Source organism: Eschrichtius robustus, chromosome 12, assembly GCF_028021215.1.
Source record: "Eschrichtius robustus isolate mEscRob2 chromosome 12, mEscRob2.pri, whole genome shotgun sequence".
Lineage (NCBI taxonomy): Eukaryota > Metazoa > Chordata > Mammalia > Artiodactyla > Eschrichtiidae > Eschrichtius > Eschrichtius robustus.
Window position 1 is genome coordinate 33,411,485 of NC_090835.1, and position 24,789 is coordinate 33,436,273.

At 41.4% G+C, this 24,789-nt stretch overlaps 1 protein-coding gene across 11 annotated transcripts in view; it reads left to right on the forward strand.

Moving 5' to 3' along the window:
• The window catches only part of ERC2 (ELKS/RAB6-interacting/CAST family member 2), a 973,185-nt gene that overhangs the window by 551,503 nt on the left and 396,893 nt on the right, over positions 1 to 24,789 (forward strand). For all 11 annotated transcript variants that reach the window (XM_068559352.1, XM_068559351.1, XM_068559353.1 and 8 more), the window contains one exon: positions 9,264 to 9,424. In XM_068559352.1, coding sequence (XP_068415453.1) covers positions 9,264 to 9,424 — 161 coding nt within the window. The remainder of the gene's footprint in view (positions 1 to 9,263; positions 9,425 to 24,789) is intronic.

The window sequence follows — 24,789 nt, forward strand, 5'->3', positions numbered from 1 at the left end:
AAATTCAGCACTTTCTCTTGCTTACTCATCCTCTCATAGGCTGAAAAGTAAGAGCTAGTGTTCAAACTAACATCACTGTTGATGATTACAGGTTACTGTGTACTTTCTGTGTGCCAAGCATGTAACTATTGTAAGTCAGGTATTCTTCATAAGGACTCTGGGAGGTGCAGCTGTTATCCACATTTTACAGAGAAAGAAACTGATGTACATAGAGCTCAAGCACATTTTTCAGGGTCAGCGCGTGGCTGGATCTTGTTTGGGACCTAAGCCCTCTGGCTTCAGAGTCCGCATAGTTAGCCACTCTCTGTACTGCTTCTCAAGAATGTGAGACTCTGTTAGGGAAAAAACCAGCTCTTTGCTGTGCTGCAGAACTGTGCACACATAAAGTAAAAATGCCTCCCAGTTGCTCAGTAAGTATCTACACCAGACATACACAGAAGTGTATATTCACGGCCTTTTTCTCAGGGAGGTTCCACTGAGCCAAACCCGATCTGGAATGAAGAGTGCTCAAGGGCCTTCTGGAGAAACTGTGACTCATCTGTACTCCAACACGGAATCTGTTCAGTCAGAATGTATGTATTTTACACATTTCTTCTCCATCCATCCTTTATTGTGATGTGAAATTTTGTCAATAAGCCTTGGGGGAGTAGGGGGAAAAGGGGAAGTTTAAATTGTAGTCAGAATCGAAGAGCTCAAGCCCAAACACCCTCACTTGATGTGGGTATTTGTTTGCAGCTGAAGGATCAGAGGTGACACGTTTAAGCAAAGCTCCCAGAAGTTTAAACTTCAGTGAGGAGAAAACAAATCCCAAACACAATCTTAAGGGTAGCCAGGTCCAGGCAGAAAGCAATCTGGGGATTTTCAGTTTCAACCTTTTCCAAAAGGTGTCACTCTAAGGCAGCAGTGGGGAGGTGGGAGGGAGGTGGAGATAGAAATGTCAGATAAGAGTAATTGGAAAAATAAGATTTAGTAGTCCTTGTTTTAACAGATCCTTCGGCCCACAGCATCACTGTCTAAGAAGTTGTTGCTGTTGAGGAGGGAGGGTTTCAGCGTTTATCTTTACCTTCTGATCTTAGTGTGACCTTCTCTGTGCCCAGAGCAGAGCTGGGCCAAGTCCCAGCTATTCCCACAGGACCAATTCACATTCCAGTTTTGCTGTAACCTGGGATACGGGGATTTCCTTGGCTCTGTGTTCTGGTGCAGACTGAAAACTACCATCTTCTTGCACTCAGGATGTAGTGAAGACAGAAAACTAGGATGGATGGTAAGGAGAAAGGCAGAAGAGCCTGTGTATTTTTTAACATATGGTTTTAAAAGCTGTTTTAAAATTCCACATCATTAACACAAAATAGATACTAACTCAATACTGACATATAATTTAAGAAACAAATTGTTTTATCAAAATATTTGAAGATCAGCTCTTGCCAAGTGAGCCTCTTGAAAAGCACTGGATGTTGCCACGTGTCAGGAAGAGACACACAGAACAGGGAGTGGGGCTCTTGGCAGATAACTGAGAGAGAATCTGGTTTTCAGATATTTAGTTAAACAACACAAATGTGTGTGTACGTTTAAGTCGACACATGTTAATGATTTAAGGTCTTAAACAGGTTTTTTATTTTATTGTTTTAAAGCTCCACTATTCACTTTAAAAGTTCTGACGGTTTCTCCAGAGCTGGGTGTAAGCATTAGACTCTTTAGAAATTCGTTTGATAGCTTCATTTTTCTTAAAGTGTACAGAGTTAAGAATTATTCAAATACATCTGAATAGTCCTTGTACCTTAACCATTTTATAAGAGAGTTTTTATAATCTGCCACATAGAATGACTAATAAAATCAGAAACGACACACAATTACTTAGGGGTTTTTGTTTTGTTTAGTTTAATTGGTGAGACCAAGTAGTCATCTAGCTTGAAGAAACCTTTAATTACTATGTTCTAGATATGTAACACCAAACCAATATATATTTTCAAATGCAATCTTAGTTTTCTAGATATAGGATCAGAATTCCAGTCTTACCATATTTGGGGACCTTTTAGGAAATTCTTTTAAGTGGAACATGTTAAGTATTATAGAAGATTTCTGAGGTTGCTGTGAATCTCTTTTCATCAAGGATGGCCTTTTAGGAATAAAACAGCCTTTCTAAAACTTTTTTACCCCCAGGAAATATTATTGTTGGGTGAATTATTAATAGATGTGCTTCCAAAATAAGCAAATGCTGTGTTGAATAGAGACACATGGGTTGCTTTCCTGCTGCACTTCTCAAAAGTGTTTATTGGCTCATAATCATTGTGATTCTTCAAGTAGCAATTCCCTAATGAACAGAACCACATGGCCCCCAGCCTGGGCCCCCTAGCACATGTTTTTTCCCTCCTCTTCAGCAGGCCGCTCCCACTTACCTGCCTTAGGGAGGTGGGCTGTGAGGCCTAGGGCAAGACTGGCTTTTGTTTAACTCTTGCTCATCACTCAGTCCTTTCCTTTAACAGTTTTTTTTTTTTTTTTAAATCACTATTGTAATTAAAAAGTTGTTTGATTCAAGCTTGCCTGCCAAACCAGACAGCTTCTGAGGCTGAGCCTGTTGCCTGCGTCTAGCAGAAGGCCTGGCACCTGGGAGACACCTAGTGAGACAAAGTGGTGGAATGATGGAAGGACTGCACGTCTCCCAGGTCCCAGGCAAAGCGGCTAGAATGCAGAGCAGGATTAAAAGCTGCTTGCTTCTACCCCAGCTCAAAGCCTGGGACATTTTTATTGTGCCGCCTCGAAACTCACGGGTTCCTGGGTGCTCTTGGTGGCTGATGGCGTGGCACTGAGCATAGGGGTTCCATCCATTCAGGAGCTGAGTAACTGAGCCCTCTTGTCTGCATAGCAAAGAGAAGGTGCTTGAGGCAAACAGAGAGCAAGAACTTGAAGGGCATTTGGTGAGGATGGCAAGGGGACCACTGATTTACGGGGTAGGAAAGTATCAAGTTTGGACTTACAGTTCATCCATCATTGCACTAAGTGGGTCAAAGGAAGGTGTTTCAGAATCACATCTTTGCATTCCCCTTCCTCTCATTCCTCAGGTATTTATTGAGTGTGGACACTGGTTCTGTGTCGGGGCTGAAGGGCCTTCCACAAAGAGAACGGAGATGTGGTCCTTGCCCTCTGGGGATTACAATCCAGTTGTAGCAACTAAGCACACACATGAAATAGTTGTGCAGAAATGTGAAGTGGTGTTTAATTAGGTGGGAGAAAGTCAGGTGCAGACGGTAAGAACTGAAGGCACTTGGGCTGGGTGAAAATATTGTGGCCAGGAACCCATAGTAGGGACAGTGGTAACTGTCACGCACTGGACACTTCCACCGTTTCTAGCAGAGAGGGTTGGATGCTTTATGGGTATTATCTCCCTTTATACTCATGCCAAGCCTGTGTGGTAGCTTCTGTCTCCTCCCTATTTGATAGAGGAGGACCTTCAGGCTAAGAGAAAGGTCAGCAATGTCCAGGGTTCCCAGACAAGGTTGCACTTTGGCATCACTTTGGAATCATCTGCATCTTTAATTAAATACTGATGCCTGACTCCTACCCTCAAACATTTTAATTTAGTTGGTAGGAGTGTTACCATGGCATCAGGATTTTAAAAATCTTTCTAAAGGATTCAAAGGTGCAACAGAGTTTAGGAAGCATTGGGTTAATATTGTCCTAAGGTCACAGAGATCCTGTTGGTGGAGCCAAAACTTGAATCAGGTCTGCCTGTTTTCAGAGCTCCAGATTTAATCACTGTACCTGTGAAGGAGGCCAGGGCCCTGTGGCAGAGCCTTAAAGGAGAGGCGATTTCAGTAATTGGAGGGGTTGGTATAGGGCAGTCCAGGGGTGTGTGTACATGTGTGTGTGTGGTTGACGGTAGGTGACACCAAGCACAAAATCTTGAATTCAGTAATAAGCAAACATACAATGGGTTGAATACTTACTGGCACTTTATTAACAAGATCTGACACTTCTGTGGCACCAAGTACTTGGCATTGTTCTTAGGGCATCACGCACGTTAACCCATTGAATCTTCACAAAACCCCTTTGAACTAAGTTCCCACATCACAAGGAAGAAACCTGGGCTCAGAAAACTTTTATAACTGACTCAGAAGGACACAGATAGTTAGTGGTAGGCTAGCTCCTAAGTTCTGTTTGTAACCACTATGCTGTGCTTATCTCTTATGTTAAGAATGTACTAAGTGTTTTCATATTTGCCAGTCCCTGCACTAAGAGCTTTACTTTCATTGCTTCATTTAATACTTCCAGTAACGCTTATGAGACATACCATTGTTATAGATGAGGAAACTCAGACACTTTCCCAAGGCTCTATAATTAAAAAGTGGTAAAGCGGGTATTATTAGTACAGTCTGGTTTCATCCATGATTTTAACCATTCTCAGTATTTCAAAATACTTAAAATTTTAAAAATTCAAATTAAATCTTAAGTGGAATGCTATCTATAAAACAAAGTAGAACAGCTCCCTTTGAATGTGAGATACTGGACGAAGATCTCTGCTGATTCACACTCCTCCCCTCCACTGATCTGTTTATCAGCTCCCAGATGCCTTTTTGGAACCCCTGGTGCACTAGGGAACACAGTCTGAAGACAACTACTTTGGGCATCTCAGGAGCCCCTTGAGATGCTGGAACCAGGCCAGTGATATTTTTGACAAAATATTGATGGTTTAGGCATATTTTCCTGACAGTAGGGAGATGAGTTGTAACAGTAAATCCTGTGAGACGTCTTTGAATCCCAAATTCACAGGGCCCAGTTCAAAGTCACGTTGAGACACACAGTCAAAACAGCTGAAAAAAATCAAAAGGGAAGTCTAACCTTCAATTTGTATCTTCAGAAAACATTGAAGGGACCCCAGGAATAACTCCTAGCAACTTTTTTCCCCTTCCCTTTTTCTCTTCCTTCTCAATTATCTTATTCTGCCCTTAAAACAAAACAAAACCTCTGTGTCCCCCATCTCCAGGCTCATTATTCCTCTTTCTTTTCTCACTTGTATCTCCTTCTTTTTTATTATATAAATCATTGTAGCCTGCCCTTAAAAGTATTATACCTTTGCACTCAGTTTTACAAGTTCACTCTGCTACCCATTTCCTAAAATCCAGGCACAGAACTGGCTGAGAGATAACTCTGGTAGGGGAGAAGCTGATCAGGCAAAGCCATGTCCTTATTTATGGTAGGGGTAGAGACAAAGGCTAGGAATACACACAAACACACCCACTTATTTTCAATCCTATCAGAAATGTGGGAGGGGAAGGGATCCAAGCTTGAAGCATCAAAAATAATGGTAGAAAGGGATGATGGGTCCAAGAAGTATTTCCAAAACAGAGCTATAAGACTTGATGATGAATAGAAAATAAAAGAGGGAAGAGACAAATGTGGTTCTGAGATCTTAAACATGAGTGACTGAGAAAAGGTCAGGGCTACCACTGTGTTAGGGAGTGGCAGGTTGGGAGGGCTGGGATGGGTGGTAGGGATTTGGGTTTAGATATGTGTGCGTGGATCACTGTGAATTTAAAGTGATATTATGACATCCAAACGGAAGTAATCAATGGGTGGTTCAGTATATGTGAAAGATGTTAAGTGAATAAAAGGAGACAAAGGTTGGAAAAGTATCAGAGTTGAGAGCTGTGGAGACAAATCTCAATCCTCCTCCTGAGGAGCCACATGGATGAGGAAAATGTCTCTGGGACAGAGTCATAAGGGGAAAGGTCTAGTTATGGACTGCAGGAAGGTGAAGAATTTGCAAAAGAAACAGGGGAGATAGATTACCAATTTAGGAGAGCTTCCGAGAGCCCAAGGGAAGGGTTGGCTTTTAGGAAAACGGGGAATGGATACATCCCCACTCACCCATTAAACCATGTTTCAGAGAGACTATTTAATGAGAAGGAGAACTTTCTAATGATACATTTATTGAAAACGATTTAGAAAATTATATATAGCATCTCAATTATACATACACACAAATAGAGAGAGATGGGGAAATTAAAACAAACCGTTTAGAGTGTTTATCTCCATGTGGTGGGATTTTGGGTGATCTTAGCGAAAAAGAATGTCATTTAACCTAAATAAAAAGAAACATTTAAAATTTTCATATCTGTATCTTTTAGATTCTGTACGAGTGTACCTTATTATAAGAAAAAGTGTTATTTTATTGATATCAATTAGAATAAATGATGTATAGGTTACATCATCTCACTTACTATCCATAAACATCTAATAGAATAAGCAACATAATTTCCTGTTTCCAGATAAAGAAACTGAAGCTAAAAGAGTTGAAGGAACTTGTGTCAGTCATACAGTGAGTGATGGAGACATGATTCAAATCTGGTAGTTTCTAAGGCACAAGTTTCATATACATAGCCAGCTAAAATATTACTTCAAATGAGGGGAAGAAGTTGGGGAACTGTTTAGCTGTGCAGACTACACATTAAGAAAAGACATATGGCAAGAAGGAAGGTACCAGTGGCCTGCAAAGGTAGAGTTTCCATGGGATAGCAAGAATAAGAAGCACTTCCTCTTGATGAGAGGGGACTGGTGGGGGGGAGATGGAGGCAGGTGTTATAGAGCACTTGGTAAGAAGTGTGACAATTCATCAGTCAAGACAGCCCAAGTCAAGCTGGGGGTAACGGCCCCTTATCTCTTGGTGTAGTACAACAACGGTGCATACCTTGCTTATGTGATGTCGGTTGGCCTTGGGCTTCATTGTGGTCACTCAGGGACTCAGGCTGAAGGAGACATCATCTGAAACATGCTTCTGTGCTCATCATGGCAGGGAAAAGGGAAGGTTGGGGTTGACTGCTAGTACTTAAATGCTTCTACCTGGAAATGACAATGATCTTCTTGGCCAAACCCTCACCCAACTTAAAGGGAGAGGGGAGGTGTTGTCCTACCATGTGCCTGTAAGGGGGAGAACTAGAATATTGTGAAACACCCTAATGACTACCACAGCAGGGAAAACATTTCTTGCTTTTTAATGCTCCTGTTTTGGTAGCAAAGGAAACAGTTTGCAGAACTCTAGAACATTTAACACAGGAGGTACCATGGGCATCATCTGGGAAACTGAGACGCAAGAATCAAGTGCTTATTTGCACAAAGTTACAGGTAGAAACAGTGGCTGTGCGAAGACTAGAACAGTGTGTCTGAGGCCAGTGCCCCAGGTGGTCCAGTGTGCAGTCCTCAGTGGTCAGGTGAATTAGGAGGAGTGAAAGGCCTTGGCCTGGGAAGCTATTTTGAGACTCTGCTTCCAAGGTGTTGAAAATAGCAGCCTCACCTCAAACTAAGAATTATTGACGTTGGAAGCCAAAAGCATCTCCAGCAGTCAGAAAAGTCTGGATTACGTCTCTCAGGTGTCCAGGTTTTCTCCATGTGATTATTGCCGAAATGACCAGGGCAGCCTGCAAGTCATTACTCTAAGGTGTAATTGTTAAAGTTGGGTTAATATAAAACTAGTTAGTGCCTGCCCTAAGCAGTCAGGTGGCAGGTGAACTAAGAACTTGGAAACCCAGCTGAGTAGCATACTGTGTCTGTAGATTGCAAGCAGGTCAGTTCAGTTAATGAGAAAGATTCAGCAGGTGAGAATCCTCGACACTCTCCCTCTTCTCTGAGATAAATAGTACATTTGGGATAAAGAACAATTTATGGAAGGAAACGGGGTCATGAGGACACAGGCCATCCCATATGGAGGGTCAGGCAAACTGTATCTGAGTTGGCACTTGGAATGACCGTAATACTGATATTTTTTTTTAAACACTGCTATTGAGTATATCAACAATGGGGAAAAAAGAAGACAAAATAAAAGAAAATGAAAAACCACCTCTGCTTCAGCCTCATCAAGTATCGCTTCTAGTTATATTTATGATATTCTATGAACTTATATGAGAAACTAAAAAGTTTAATTGCTTTTTAATTTTTGAATTTTGTATATTTCTGAAGTTAAAGAATAATGCTATTTATCCTACAATTAAACATGTGTAATTCTGTGACTTTCATAGGTTATCATTTATGTTCCTTTTTAAACTGTTTTTGGTTTTGGCTTTTATTTACATTACATGGCCATCAAGTTTCCTCTTTCTATCAGGGCAAAATGGAGGGTTTTCTGAATCTTAAAATCCTGTAATTTACCTTGGATATGAACTATAATGCTTATTCTGAATACATTCCATGTAAAACTGCAGAAATTGTGTAGAAAGTCTTTATGAATTGGAACTTAACATATCATTGACACGTTTTGAAGGGCGTCTGTTGACTTTGGTGATAGATGATCCCATTCTGCCAAGTTCAGCTGGAAGGGGTGACCCAAACATCAGCCCTGGAACCTAGAAACTTCCTGAAACCGTGGTTTTAAATCAGCAGGGTGGATGCAGCATGCATCTGTGCAAGAGATGGCATTTCACCAGCTTGCTCCACGGAAGTCTCTGGAACAAAACCATAAACATCAGCCCTCTTTGTTGTGTGTTGGCTTTTAAAAGCCTCCAGTGGTTTGGGGAGGATAAGGCCTTGCCTTGGGGCTCCCTGGTCCAATTTTTTGGGACCTGGCTGAAAACCCTGGATATTTGATAGTCTGGCTTATTTCTATGGTGTATTAGCACCCTATAAAAGTTACATGTCATTTATTTCAAGTTTAGAACCCTCTCAAACTTCAGGGGCAAACCAAACTTGAACCTTTTGTGGCTGGAATTCTGTTTACCTTTGGCCAAACCTTGCTTCCTGAATGTGAAACAGGGAGGTGAGGTGAGAGGGAGGCCCCTGAGGCCCTTTGGACACCAAATCGCTTTTGCCAAACAAGGCTTTGATAGGTTAAAACATGAATGAATTTGAAACACATAGAATAACTTCCTGTCAGAATACTCTGGGGCCTACACACAGAAGTATATTGTGCCGGGCAAAATGCGTTTTGAGTGTTGCCTTCAGCTAACTGAAGTGAGGCAGTATCTGAGATTTTTGCCAAACAGGTTGAAATTGGGTCAAGCCACTCACCCTCCACTTCTAATAAACATATTAAATAGTTTCTATAAAAGTTAGTGGATAATCCAATTGAATGAGGACCTTGAGAAATTTGGACATTTCTTGTGTTTGAAATATTTATTTTTAACTAGTGACAAAGAAAGAGTGGATGCCAAGATACAATGCCCAGTTCAAGGATGGCTTTGATTCCTTTGTGTGTATTGTCAGAACATAGGCTAGCACGAAATGCCTTGTGCTTGAATGGAGGAGAAATAACACACTGCGTTCCACGTGCTTTACAGATAGAGGAACTGATGAATGCACTGGAGAAGACCAGACAGGAACTGGACGCCACCAAGGCTCGCCTTGCCTCCACGCAGCAGTCTCTGGCTGAAAAAGAGGCACACTTGGCCAACCTCCGGATAGAGAGGAGAAAACAGCTGGAGGAGATCCTGGAGATGAAGTGAGTACCCATTTTTGCTTTCCTACTCTCTCTTTTCTAACTTCTCTTTAGGGATGAGAAAGGGAAGGCTAGAGAAGAGGAAGAAAGCTTGGAGAAAGAATAATTTAGCTAACACTTGACTAGTTATTTCCATGACTACACTTCTTATTTTTTTGAATTATAGCTTCCATGTCCCAATTTGCACATGTCTCACATCTGTTATTCAAAAAAAAGAATGCAACATTAGGTTTTGTGCCTCTGTGTTTTGTGGACGGCACTAATATTCTTAGATCTGTCGAAAAGGTCTGAGTTGGCCAAGGGGCAGAGGCCTTGTTAAGCACAATGGTAATTTAAGTCCTGCTCAGAGTTAAGTGGAAACTTTTCTGAGGAGGTATTTCCTAATTGTGACTATAACTTTGCTAATTATATTCTTTTCACTTGTGTATAATGCTTGGCTTGTGTTGGCGTTCATAGGGTCTCAAGTTTGGCACCTCTTTGTTTAGAAAGCAGGACTCTGATTTGCTGGGCCGATAAAAACAGGCTTGGAAATCCCCCTGCCCCCCTAGGTAAGGGCTGGGGGGAGACTGGAACAAATGTCTTTGATTTAATCAATAAGGTACGGCTGCTTGTCGGGCAGTGGTCGTTCCTGTAGGCCTGTGACACACCTGTCTTCACCTAGCTTTTATTTCGTTCTTACAATGAAACAATATCACCATGGAAGAACATAGTAAAGGCAATTACTCAAAGATTTTAGAGGTAATCAATTGCTGTGGATCTGTTTCTGAAAAAATAGGCAAGAAGCAGCATCTCCCTCTGTAAGTTTTAAAATGAAATAATCACTAGAATATAATTTAAATCCAACCTCCTTCCACAGTAAGGGGAAATGTACAGAGTTATGGCATCTTAAGCCTGTAACATAGACTTTGAAATTGGTGGCTAGGTATGGAAGAATAACCTTATCCTGACCCTGCAAGTCTTACACATGGTTAACATTAAACCCAGGAAGCTTAGATCATGGAAAATATGGAATGAAATATTTTGAAGGATTTAATAACGAGGACAAAACTTTTTATTCCTCGTCAACTACCTCAGTTTCTCCAAGACCAAAGAATAAGTAGTTTTATTTCCACTTATAAACTCTCATTTGTCCTAATAAAAGATGATATAATAAAAACAGATATTATTATCCTCAGTTTAGAGGTGAGGGAACTGAGACTCAGCAAGATTTCAAGTAATTTGCTTAAGGACATCTGGCCAGGATTAAAACCAAAATCTAATCAGGCTCCCTTTCTACTACCTCATTTTCTCATGGAGCTTATGTCACCTCCACCAAGTCCAGAACTTTTGTCTGAGTCACTGCAGTAATTATGCTGCCTAGAACAGTGCCTGCATATGGTAGGTGCTCAGTAATTGTTTCTTGAAGCAATGAATAGATTGAATGCTGGAGATTGGATATTATGTACTTAGGAAGAAAAGTATTTCAAGCACTTGGACATTATCGATGTGATCAATAACTTATTAATAATACCAGTACCTTGATTCCATCAGCCTTTATTCTTTCTCTTTCACTTATCCAGCTTCTGCCTCCTTGTGTGTTGTTATGTGTCAAGTTCAGCCTCGTTTCTCTCGTTGTTCTGCAGCTGTTCCCAAGTTAACTCTACAGCTCCTGGAGTGATTTATTATGCCATTATAAGGAAACTTTCATTATTTCCTGTTTATAAAAAGAGCATATACTTTCAACGTTTTGAGAGAACAAGTAATGGTGAAGCATGCTGGTTTGGGAGTCATCAGAGCTGGGTTGAAGTCCTGTTGCTTCCACTTGGTGGCTGTGTGACTTGGGGGAAAATGACCTTAACATCGCTGACCCTCCAGTTTCCTCCTATGATGACTTTCGTGGGGTGGTTGTGAGGAGAGGCACTCAGAGCAGGGCTTGGCACACAGAAAATGATATATGTGTGTAAATGGCGCTATCAGCCAATGAAAATATGTCATTTGTTTAATATACTTTGTGAAGAGTATCATTTATCTAAAATTTGGGTTTATTTTTCTAAAACATATAAACTTTTTCCATGTGTATGTTTTCCTACTTAATTTCATGATTTCAGATAGCACCTAACTAAGACCTCTTTTGGTGAATTGCCACGTTATTGCCCAAGTGCTTATTAATCTGCTGCCACTGCAAAATAAATACAAAATTCCTATTAATTCCTTTGGTAAAAGTAACAAAGCCCTGCTTCATTAAGCCCAATATGGACCTCATTCACTATTTAACTGGCCCAGAAGCCCCACTTACCGGTGGGCTTCTTCCCAGGACTATGGGGACACAGGTGCAGGACAATTACATTGACTGAGAACCCCAATTAGTTTTATCAGCCTCTTCAGTTGTTCAGGTCAACCAAATGGTTTGGTCAATCTTGATTTTTAAGCTGAGTTGACATATTGGTTACTTGGCGTTAACCAAGTCAGCGTAAGTTAGTGGGAGCAGTCAGCTGGATGTATCACTGTATCTGCTGTCACTCTGTGCCAAGGGCTGTTGGTTTTCATTCAACTGACAGGCGTTGTGCAAGCAACTTTAGGCAAGTCTACCCAGTTTCCCAACCCTGGTAGCAAGGGAGAGGCTCTGTGGTGTTAGAGGAAAGACGGACGGGGCCTTGAGTCAAGAGAAAGAAGATGTGGTCTTGTAACTCAACCATAAGGTGGTTGCCTCAGTTTTTTCTTTGGTAACGTGGAGGTAATAATACTTGCCCTGCCTACTCTATAGAATTGTTAAAGGGACAGGATTTTTTTTTAAAATACTGAACTGAAATTATGTAAACCAGCATATGTAAAAGTGCTTTGAAACATAAAAGGGGATTTTGAAATAAGAGGTGGTGTATGTTAAATTCGTTGCAAAATCAAATGGCACGGAGTTTTAGTATTGGGAAGCAGCTGGGTCCAACCTTCCAGCCTACCTGTCCACATAATGACTAATAAGGAATTCATCAGGCCCTGGTGAAGACCACTTCCTTTGGAAGTCACGGGCTCAAAAGGTGGTGGTTCGTGTTCCACGGCTCATGCAGGTAGCTCATTTGTCCTTAGATGGAACTGAAATGGCTTTCCATGGAATCTTCCCACTTGTCTTGGTTTTTGTTTCAGAGCTACATAGATTTCACCTGAGCCCCATCCACAGGACAGCCAGCCTTTTAGATATTTGTTGGGGTAAAAGTGTGCATTTTAGGAAAAAAAAGAAAAAAGAAACAGAGAAGCAAAACTTAAAAACAAAACCACCTCGACCCCACCATGCAGAGATGGATGCTGATAGCATTTTGGTATATACCTTTACAAATGCTCTCTATTATTTAACAAAATTAGATTGTGCTTCCATATTTTATAAATCCTGCATTTGAGAAATGAAAGGATGAATTAGTTCAAAAATTTATAAATATTCCTTGAGCACCGACTATGTGGTAGGTACTGTTCTAGGTGGAAAAACAAAAATGGCTGTCAGTATCAAGCTTGCATTTTAGTAAAATGAGAGAAGGAAATGAATGAACAAATAAATAAGTAAATAAATGAATAGGTAGATGAATAAAGTAGCTTCTTGTGGAGCCAAAGAAGTTTGGAATCCCACTTAGAAATCTGCTTCCATAGGTAAGGACCGTCATGGTTATTTGGGGTAAAAAGGGACATGCCTTGTCACTCCCTATAGTCTGAGAACCCTTTTAGGAACTGAGCCCAAAGGAGAGCCTTTGACTCTGTCTTGCGTAGCATTCTTCCCCCCAGTACGCCCTTTTCCAGTTTGATCTTCATTGCTTTGTATTCTAACTGCCAGTCATTATTCCCACACCGGAAGGAACTAACAGTTCCCAGCCATACATTTTCATAGGAGAACATAATATTCTCCTTCCCTTGTGTATAAGATTATGCTTTTACTTAAAAAAAATCTAAAACCTCTTACTAAAACATTTCATAATGGTTTGTCTTTGTTACACTTGCTTCTACTTAAAGGGATTTTATCAAAATAATATTAAGAACATCATTCTATATGTTTGGTTTTATTAATGCCGGTTAATGAGCTTACATTCCAGTAACCAAAGCTCAATTATTTAATTTGCGGCAGGTGAATTTGATATCTGTAGCTAAAAGGAATTGAAGGCCATGAGATACCGTACTTAAAATCTATCTGTGTGCATTTGCTCAGACGATTTAAACTAGCATAGTAATTTAACAGGCAGACAGGCAGGCTAACTGATATGTTCCATTTAGTATTAAACACTGAATGAATAAGGGTTTTGAGAGCTGGTTAAAAGTTACGTAATTTGAAGTGCGTGTTTTAGACTTTTTGAGGTGATTTCTCATACTTATGTAAAGATTTTAAGGGGACCTCTGTACTTTATCTCATCTGATGACATTGTGATATCCATCTTAATTTACTGGGTATTGTTGCATTTTAGACATCTTCTCTAGATAGCCTCAAAAGCCTTTGTATACACTGGGCTATTTTAGGAAGTTTACAGTGAGGTAAGACCCCGGCTTATTCCAAGGCATTATCCTGTTGGCCTCTTTGATCTAGGATCTCTTTTGAGAGAGCCACTCATTAGGTAAGTACCCTTCAAAGGAGAGGCATGGTGCAGAAAATGATAAAATCAATTTATTCTTTACTTCATGCCAACATGAGAAAAGACAAATCACATTTCTTTAGGAAGGAATCCTAAGTGCCTGGTAATTTGAACAGGATAAATGGAGCCTGGGAGAGGAGTTTTGAGGGCAACTGTTACTTAAAATTGATAAACTCAGTTGCAAGAGATGTTATGGAGATTGAATGAAATTATGCATTTACGAGAAAGTGATTTATAAGCTGTAAAAGTCATATATGTATAATGTGTGACATATTAATATGTTAGGTAAACTGACTATAATTAGCATACACTGATCCCATCTTCAAATTCCAATTGACCTCATGCTTTCAACAGTTTTTTATAGGGAGGGGGCTACAGTGCAGTCCCTTCTCTAATCAATGAATGGTTTGTTTAGAAAAACCTTGGCATGCACAGTTTAAAATATATATTAAATACTATGTTAATGTGTCCTAGAATGTCCCAGTCTGTCTGTTCTTATTTACCTCCTGCTAAGTTCTAAAAGGAAATTGAGTCAGCGAAAACACTAGTGAAGCTTGTCGCAGCTTTCTAAGTTACCTGCAGTGATTGAGGACGGGTGGCAGAGAGAAGGACTGCTCATTAAACAGCAATTGTGGTCTGAGCTGCAGGTAGTCACGTGATGGACAGTAGCTTACCACTCAAAATTTCTGTTTCTCTCTTGTAGCCCTGAAGTTAGTGGCTTAGGGCCTTTAGTGGAAGAGAAAAGGCTTGCTGTACATGAAGTGGGTAAGCAAAACTTAACTACAAAGAAAATAACTTTAGAGTAGTGGAATGGTCTAATTAGCTTCAATGCGAGGAACAGAAAACCCCACATTCCAGAAGCTCATACAAGTAGCTGCATAGTCACCAAGGACCCACACTCCTTCTGCCTTTGTGCTTTGCTATTCTCTGTACATGAGAGGTATCCATCTCGTGATACAAGGTTTTTGCCTCAGCTCCAACCGTTCCATCCACATTCCAGCAAGCAGACAGGAGAAAGGAGAAGGGAACTTCCCTGCCCTTTAAGTTGCACACACCATCCACTAACATCTGAGTCATTTAACAGTTTATTCGATAAATAGCTGTTGAGCATTCATTGCTTGCAAGGACTGTTCTACGCCTTAGGCACCGATCTAAGCACTGTTCTAAGTGAACAGAAATTGTTTGTCACATGGTCACACTTAGATGCAAGAAGGCAGGAAATGCAGACTGTAGCTGGGTGGCTCTATGTCCAGCTAACACTTAGGGAACCCAAGGAAGGAAAGGGGTGGTGGGGTATTGGGGGCAACTAGCAGTCTGCTGAAGTAAACTGAGTATGAAAAAAAAGTGTCAACTGGTATGTTATCTCACTGAGCATTTAAAAATAACTTTGCAACTATACTTTTAGAGATAGTATTCCTAACAGATATATACTTGTATGCATGCATGTCCAGTATATATCTGAGTTCATTTCTGGGTAACAGTGTTGGTAAACTATGGGAGCGTCATGTGGTGAGTGAACAGGTTTGGAGATACCTGAAAAATCTCATCATGGTTGGGATAGCTGATGGGTGAGGGGTGTTAGTCTAGAGAAGACCAAGAGGCAGATTCTCCCTTCAGCTATTAAAGGGGTGACATGAGAGAAAAGAAATGGACTTGAGTTATGCTGCCTCAGATGATTGTGCTAGAGCACAATCATCCTTTAAGAGGAGGAAGGCCTTCCTTCAGTGCTTTGTACCAGTCAGAATTCTGTAGCCTTTTGAGATTGTTCCTGAGGTATGTCAGCAAATCCTGGGGGAAGGGGGATATCACCTGCTCTGGGTGCTATAGAGAGAATTCCCATCCCCAGGGAGGGGACAGAGGGATGATCTCCACAATTCCTTTCAGTGTGGAATTCTACCAGTAAATCTGCTAAATAAGTGATCTGGAACATGAATAATATTTAGGAGATGCTGGAATCTTCTTTGTTTCTTCTCTTAAGGAACTCTATTTGAATGTAGGAACTTTTGCCAAAAGCCAAAAATGACTGCTTGGTTTAAGACACTGTCCTCTCTAATAAGACCACAACCAAATTTTCCTGTACTTTTGTACATTGCATTTATTTTTCATAAAACTCTTTAGATGTGAAATATATGAGCCAAGCAGAGATGTGTCTCACAAACTATTACAGAGAAAGAATCAGTGGTTAAGTTTCATGTCAGGTAGAATCAAGAACCCTTCACTCTCCCTGCCCTAAGGATTGGACTATCTTTGATTAAAATGTCTTCAGAGAATTAAACTAGCCCAGGCATATGTACGATTTACTGCATGCAGACTTTGGCCAGTGGGATTAATATTACTGGTGAACAACTCTTAGGTGCTTATTACATGTCAGGCAGGGGCTGAGTATGTCACCTCCTGTGAGATGGGGAGTATTATTACCTCCACTGTGTAGATGCAGAAACTGAGGCTCAGACGCCTGGAACTCAGTCTTTTTGACACTACATTCTATGATTTTAACCGCTGACAGATTGCATCACACTGTCTCCTAATGAAAAACTCAGGATGTTGTTGTAAGAATTTTTCTTGTAATGGTGGGACCAGTTTTGATTAAATAAAAGGCAGTTGGCAAACAGGTGCTTCTTTCAACTCGCATTGGGGAAACAGGACAGGGGGCTGGGGTGATGATGGGAGGGAAGGGGCAGGAAGAGAGCTAGTTGGAGGAGGCCTTTGAACTCAGCTTCCTTATCTTAAAACAAAGCAAGGGGAGACACTGTCTTCTGGCCAAAAACATGCACTGCATATATAGGTTTAATAGTGAAAACTGTCAGTCAAATGGGTCCCTTGGCCTGGTGGTTTTTAATGGAAATACAAACATTTTCTGAGCTGGAGTGTATAATCTTTCAGCTTAAATAATCATAATCAGCAGTTAAATAATCTAAATGCTTATGAATTGTAGAGTCTAAATTATTCCAAGCACCATACTTCGTGTTATCTCCATCTTCACAGCAGCAGCTCCATTGGGGCTAGGGAAGATCAACCATTAAAAAAGGGAAAGAGAAACGTACAGGCCTTCCAACCTCCTAAAGTATGGCAAGTCAAAGGGGGCAGTTGTGGTCCTTCTTTCATTCCAAGAGCAGGTTCCTTTGGATCGCTCTGGTCCTCAGTTTGTCCAACTATAAATTATAAATTAAGAGTATGAAATTGGCCAGTCCTCCAGCCAGCCCTATAAATTGATGCCCCTTTTACTTTCTACCTTTGTCCTTCCTTTCCATTTGTTCTTTTTTTCATCACAGCCCACTGGGTAGTTAGTTCTTTTCCTAGGAACCACTTCTTGCAGTGGTCGTTTAGAGAAAAAAGGATAGAAGAAAAATTAGGACCATACGTGGGAGAATGTATTCCAGAGCAGGGGCATCAGTGGGAAATAGACTGTGGCCCAGATGCCAGCTGTCTGCCAGAACTGCGAAGGGCAGGACTCAGGGAAAATCCCAACTGGTAGGGTTTCTCTGCCTCCCTGTAGTATCTTCTTTGTGAAGGTAAAATATACTGTAGCTGTTATCAGGGGAAGCCTCAACCCTGAGGATGTAGAGGGGAAACATAAAGATCTGCAGCCTCAGTGACAGAGGGCATCATAACAAAAGGCTCCCAAGTCACTGAAGACTTACAGGACAAGGCATAGCATGGAGGTGGGGAGGGCTTTGGATGTTCTTGGTCCCTGGAAAGTACTTAATAAAAGTTTGATAAAGGAATGAATGAATGCTGATGAAAATTTGACTCTTGCTAGCTACCTCTTCCTCCTTTCCCCTACGTTATCCACCCCTGCCTTCTCTTCCACCCAATCTCCTCTTTCTTCTTTTTTCTCTCTTCCTCCTTTCCTTTCCTTTTCCTCCTTTCCTTTCCTTTTTCTCCTTTCCTTTCCTTTTCCTCATGTTCCTCTCTCCTCTTCTTCCTTTTTCCTCTCCCTTTCCTACCCCTGTTCTGGTGCCCTATAAAGTGAGAGCGGTCAAAATATTTTCTCTATTTTCTCAACATAATGGTTGTCTTGCTAGATTCTCATTTTGACTGTTGGGCAGGAGGCAGACCGAGCACCTGGGAAGAAGAGTGAGTGTGTGTGTGTGTGTGTGTGTGTGTGTGTGTGTGTGTGTGTGAGGGGCGGGGCGGGGGAGACACACACATGCGTGTTTGGGGGCGGAGAAAGGGCCGGCTCTGGCAATCTTGCCTAGAGAGTGAGATGTAGAGGGGAGGCCACTCAGCTCTTCAGGAGCAAAGCAATTGAGAACTATAGCCTGAAGCCAAGCCGCCGGTCAAGAACGGCCAAACTCTTTTGTTTTCCAGTCATGGAATTTGGGAACCAAGGGATTGTGAAAATTGAAATGCAGTGTTTGACTTGATCTTTGGGTTAAGCCAATATCCCTAGGACCTTAATTTGAACCTGCAGGAGGCTTTGGCCAACTTCTTTGAGAATCTGTTGTTACTCACACCCAACCCTTCGCTTATTTGAAGAGATTTGCAGAGTATACTGCAGCTAGTGCCAGCCCACAGTTATGATAAAAGTTAAATTGTCTTTCTGTTCTGTTTTGAAAATGGTGTCTGTGTGTTCACTTTTTGAGCCCTGAGCTTGGTGCTTCTTTCTCTTCCTGGCTCTATCTCTGGATGTTTTCCTGTAAAACTTTCCCTTCAATGCATTTCTAAGGTTTTATTCTAAGGCAGTATGGGATTGGGTACACGAAGTGGTTATTCTCTGCTCTCCCTTCCATTCTTTGGGAGGGGAGACTGTGCCCTGGGAAGCTGCACCCTGTACAGTGCATTGCTGGGGTTCCTTTGCTGGCTGACTTCTGGTTGGGTCCAGGGCCTATAGGAGGCACTGCAGGAGATGGGAGGGTGGGAAGAAAAAAAGGCTAGAGAATTTCCTCCCTCTTCCCTGCTTGCACTGGGGCCACATCTCTGGCAGTAGGGACTTCTCTCTATGACTGTAGCTCCTCTTAGCAGTGCCCCATCCATGGTTCCCACTGGCACTGGGATTAACTCACGTTTCCTTTGCCCCTTCAGCCCGAGCTGCAGTAATAGCCACCCCTTGTTGCCAGTTTCTGGGTGCCTCAACGCGTTTGTCTTATTAACCCTGCCCACCTCTCCTCTGTAGTCCTTTCATTGAACTCTCCTCATTGGACTCATCTGTGGTGAGGTCTGTTTCCGGCCAAACCCAGACCAGTACAGTGGGGAAGGCCATGGTGCTGTGGTCACGTGTGTGAGATTTGTTAGGATGATTTGAGAAAGCATTGTTAAAAAATGTTTACATTTCCCATAGTAAGTAATTTTGGAAAAAGAAGCAGATTGCTTGATGCTACAGTCAAAACACTAAAACAAAACTGTCATTCTGTGATTTTTTTTAAAAACGGTGCTTTTCCAATGACCTTTGAACATGAATGACTGCTGCTGCCCTGACCCCAGAAAGATGTTGAAGCTGATGTTCCCAGAGTCAGCCTCAGTCTTAGGACTAATGAAAATAGGCCCCTGCTCCCACTATATACAAGGAAAAAATATTCCTCCCTTATTCTTTAGGCTTAGGGAAGTTGGTTTGACTGAACAAGGAAGAATTTCTTGAGATGGGAGGAAAGAGAGTATTCTAGAGGTCCCGGGCTAGAGCGCAATTCAGCTGTCTCCAGGCCATGGGTAACATCCTTAGATCCAAGCTCAGGGCATTTGGGGTTCCCATAAAGCTAAAGGCATTGCATCTTTGATCAGCAACTGCTCTAATGCAGCACTTCAGACTGAGGTGCAAGCTCAGCACGCCTACTCATTGATCCAATCGCCTGTTCAATCACTGACTCATTCATAAAACAAATCATCCAGGAAGTCAGTTATTTATTGAGAGAATGAATGAACAATCTGATGTCCAATTATAGGATTAGAAATCTGAATGTAGAATTACAGCTGGGATAAGTGTGCACAAAAGGAAAGGTCTGTGGAGCCATGAGAGCATCCTAAAGGTAGTAGAAGGGCTCCCTGAAGATAAGCCATGATGTGTTAGATGAGAGTTCATTAAATGAAGAGCCAGGGTTGGTGAGTGGAGTCAGGTTGGGGAGTACATTCTAGAGGAGGAGACTGCCTGTGCAAAGGCCCTGTGGCAGAAGGGAGAAACATGCCTTCCATTAACTCACAGGAGGCCTGTGTGGCTGAAGCACAGAGACAAAGGGGGAAAGCAGGATTGATTGAGGTTAGAGGGATGGCAGAGGCCAGACTACCCAGGACCTTAGGGGCCATGGTCAGATAGTTGGTACTTATCCTAAGAACAGGAACCCATTGGGGTGAAGTAACATGATCAGATTATGATTTGAAAATAATAAAAAACAATTACAGTAGACTTTCCATGTGCCAGAAACTTCTGAAGAGCTTTGAAAATATAAACAATATCTTCACAACATCCTCTAAGATAAGTACTGTTGTCATCCTCGTTTTACTTTTGAGGAAACAGAGGCACAAAGAGGTTAAATAACTAGCCCAAGGTCACATAGCAAAAGTGGGTTTTGAACCTCTCAGCATTGTCAAGTAGTCTGGCCACATGCTTGACCACCACACCATACAGATGCTTTTGTGCAGAGGATAGATTTGGATGTGGGCATGCTACTTAGGAAGCTGCTGCAGTCTTTCGGGTAGGGAGAGCTTGCCCTAAGGTGGTGGCAGTGGAGATGGAGAGAAGGGGAAGATTTTAAGAGACCCGTAGGGAGCTGAATTTACAGGACTGGGTTTAGATTGGCTATAGGAGTGGTAGAGATAGGCGCCCCTCTCTTTCCCTTCTTCCTGCCAGGTCTGTGTTCTGCTCCCCTGAACACTTTCATGCTTCCACGCAGGGGGGCTGTGAGGGAATTGTTGTGGCAAGTATTGCTCTAGTCCAGGGGTTCTCATCAGCAACGCTACTGACACTGGGCTGGTAAATTCTTTTTTGCGGGAGCTGTCCTGTGTTTAGTAGCATCCCTGGCCTTTACCTACTAGGTGCCAGGAGCAATCCCCCTCCTCCACTTGTGACAATCAAAAATGTCTCCAGATATTTCCAGAAGTCCTCTTTGAAGGCAAAATCACCCTTGGTTGAGAAGTGCTGGTCTATTCCTAGCCTGCATACATTTACAGTTTCTCACCTTGGACCAGCAGCCCACCACCTTCCTGCAATACTTTGAGCCTTGAGCCAATGTTAGTGACACTAATAGAGTTTTAAACTGGCCCATGCCCTGCACATAGGCCTTCTGCCCTCTGGAGGCAGGCAGCCCTAGACCAGGTAGATTCATAAATCTTAGAAAGGAGCCTTCCCACTGTTTAACAGTGTCATCCATCTTTAGTCTTTAGTAGGTAGCCTAGATAATTGTCTATAATTCAAGGACATTTTCTTTGGGGACATGGACTCTTTAGTTCTATGCAACTGATTTCAATATGAACTTTCTGTAATCTACTCTCATGTTCGGGCATTGCCTGTAATCTTATGTTTCTGGAACAACGGTTTCCTAAATAGCTCCAGAACTTTCCTGTGGATACTTTCTTTTTTTTTTTTTTTTTTTTTAAATCTTTATTGGAGCATAATTGCTTCACAATACTATGTTAGTTTCTGTTGCACAACAAAGCGAATCAGCCATATGCATACACATGTCCCCATATCCCCTCCCTCTTGAGCTTCCCTCCAATCCTCCCTATCCCACCCCTCTAGGTTATCTCAAAGTACCGAGCTGATCTCCCTGTGCTATGTTGATGCTTCCCACCAGCCAACTATTTTACATTCGGTAGTGTATATATGTCAATGCTACTCTCACTTCGCCCCAGCTTCCCCCTCCTACCCCATGTCCTCAAGTCCATTTTCTATGTCTGCCTCTTTATTCCTGCCCTGCAACTAGGTTCATCAGTACCATTGTTTCTTACTTTATTTATTTTTATTTTATTTTACTTTTGGCTGCGTTGGGTGTTTGTTGCTGTGCGTGGGCTTCCTCTAGTTGCGGAGAGTGGGGGCTTCTCATTGCGGAGGCTTCTCTTTGTTTCGGAGCACGGGCTCTAGGTGTGCGGGCTTCAGTGGCACCTGGACTCAGTAGTTGTGGGCTCTAGAGCGCAGGCTCAGTAGATGTAGCACACGGGCTTAGTTGCTCTGTGGCATATGGAATCTTCCGGGACCAGGGCTCGAACCCGTGTCCCCTGCATTGGCAGGCGGATTTTTAATCACTGCGCCACCAGGGAAGCCCAGTAACACTTTAAAAAATTTTTTCGATTACATACATATGCATTAGCATACAGTATTTGTTTTTGTGTTTCTGACTTCACTCTGTATGACAGACTCTTGGTCCATCCACCTCACTACAAATAACTCAATTTAGTTTCTTTTTATGGCTGAGTAATATTCCATTGTATATATGTGCCACATCTTCTTTATCCATTCATCTGTCGATGGACATTTAGGTTGGTTCCATGTCCTGGCTATTGTAAACAGTGCTGCAGTGAACATTGTGGTACATGTCTCTTTTTGAATTATGGTTTTCTCAGGGTATATGCCCAGTAGTAGGATTGCTGGGTCATATGGTAGTTCTATTTTTAAGGAACCTCCATACTGTTTTCCATATTGGTTGTATCAATTTACATTCCCACCAATAGTGCAGGAGGATTCCATTTTCTCCACACCCTCTCCAGGATTTATTGCTTGTAGATTTTTTGATGATGGCCATTCTGACTGGTGTGAGGTGATACCTCATTGTAGTTTTGATTTGCATTTCTCTAATGATTAGTGATGTTGAGCATCCTTTCATGTGTTTGTTGGCAATCTGTGTATCTTCCTTGGAGAAATGTCTATTTAGCTCTTCTGCCCATTTTTGGATTGGGTTGTTTGTTTTTTTGATATTGAGCTACATGAGCTGCTTGTATATTTTGGAGATTAATCCTTTGTCAGTTGCTTCGTTTGCAAATATTTTCTCCCATTCTGAGGGTGGTATTTTCGTCTTGTTTATGGTTTCCTTTGCTGTGCAAAAGATTTTAAGTTTCATTAGGTCCCATTTGTTTATTTTTGTTTTTATTTCCATTCCTCTAGGAGGTGGGTCAAAAAGGATCTTGCTGTGATTAATGTCATAGAGTGTTCTGCCTATGTTTTCCTCTAAGAGTTTGATAGTGTCTGACCTTACATCTAGGTCTGTAATCCATTTGGAGTTTATTTTTGTGTAGGGTGTTAAGGACTGTTCTAATTTCATTCTTTTACATGTAGCTGTCCAGTTTTCCCAGCACCACTTATTGAAGAGGCTGTCTTTTCTCCATTGTATGTTCTTGCCTCCTTTGTTGTAAATTAGGTGCCCATAGGTGCGTGGGTTTATCTCTGGGCATTCTATCCTGTACCATTGATCTGCATTTCTGTTTTTGTGCCAGTACCACATTGTCTTGATTACTGCAGCTTTGTGGTGTAGTTTGAAGTCGGGGAGCCTGATTCCCCCAACTCCATTTTTCTTTCTGAAGATTGCTTTGGTTATTCAGGGTCTTTTGTGTTTCCATATGAATTGTAAGATTTTTTGTTCTAATTCTGTGAAGAATGCCATTGGTAGTTTGATAGGGATTGCATTGAATTTGTAGATTGCTTCGGGTAGTAGAGACATTTTCACAATATTGATTCTTCCAGTCCAAGAACATGGTATATGTCTCCATCTGTTTATGTCATCTTTGATTTCTTTCATCAGTGTTTTATAGTTTTCTGAGTTTTCTTAGTTTCGCCTCCTTAGGCAGGTTTATTCCTAGGTATTTCATTCTTTTTGTTGTAATGGTAAATAGGAGTGTTTCCTTAATTTCTCCTTCTGATTTTTTGTTGTTGGTGTGTAGGAATGCCAGAGATTTCTGTGCATTAATTATCTATCTTGCAACCTTACCAAATTCATTGATTAGTTCTAGTAGTTTTCTGGTAGCATCTTTAGGATTTTCTAAGTATAGTATCACGTCATCGGCAAACAGTGACAGTTTTACTTCTTCTTTTCCAATTTGTATTACTTTTATTTCTTTTTCTTCTCTGATTGCTGTGGCTAGGACTTCCAAAACTATGTTGAATAAGAGTGGGGAGAGTGGACATCCTTGTCTTTTTCCTGATCTTAGTGGAAATGCGTTCAGTTTTTCACCATTGTGTATGATGCCTGCCATGGGTTTGTCATATATGGCCTTTATTATGTTGAGGTGGGTTCCTCCTATGCCCATTTTCTAAAGAGTTTTTGTCATAAATTAGTGTTGAATTTTGTCGAAAGCTTTTTCTGCATCTATTGAGATGATCATATGGTTTTTATTCCTTAATTTGTTAATGTGGTGTGTCACATTGATTGATTTGCATATATTGAAGAATCCTTGCATCTGTGGGATAAATCCCACTTGATCATGGTGTATGATCCTTTTAATGTGCTGTTGGATTCTCTTTGCTAGTGTTTTGTTCAGGATTTTTGCATCTATGTTCATCAGTAATATTGGCCTATAATTTTCTTTTCTTGTAGTATCTTTTTCTGGTTTTTGTATCAGGGTGATGGTGGCTTTGTAGAATGAATTTGGGACTGTTTCTCCCTCTGCAATTGTTTGGAAGAGTTTGAGAAGGATCGGTGTTACCTCTTCTCTAAATATTTGATAGAATTCGCCTGTGAAGCCATCTGGTCCTGGACTTTTGTTTGTTGGAAGTTTTTAAATTACAGTTTCAGTTTCATTGCTCGTGATAGGTCTGTTTATATTTTCTAATTCTTCCTGGTTCAGTCTTGTAAAATTGTACCTTTCTAAGAATTTGTCCATTTCTTTGTGGTTGTCCATTTTATTGGCATAGAGTTGTTTGTAGTAGTC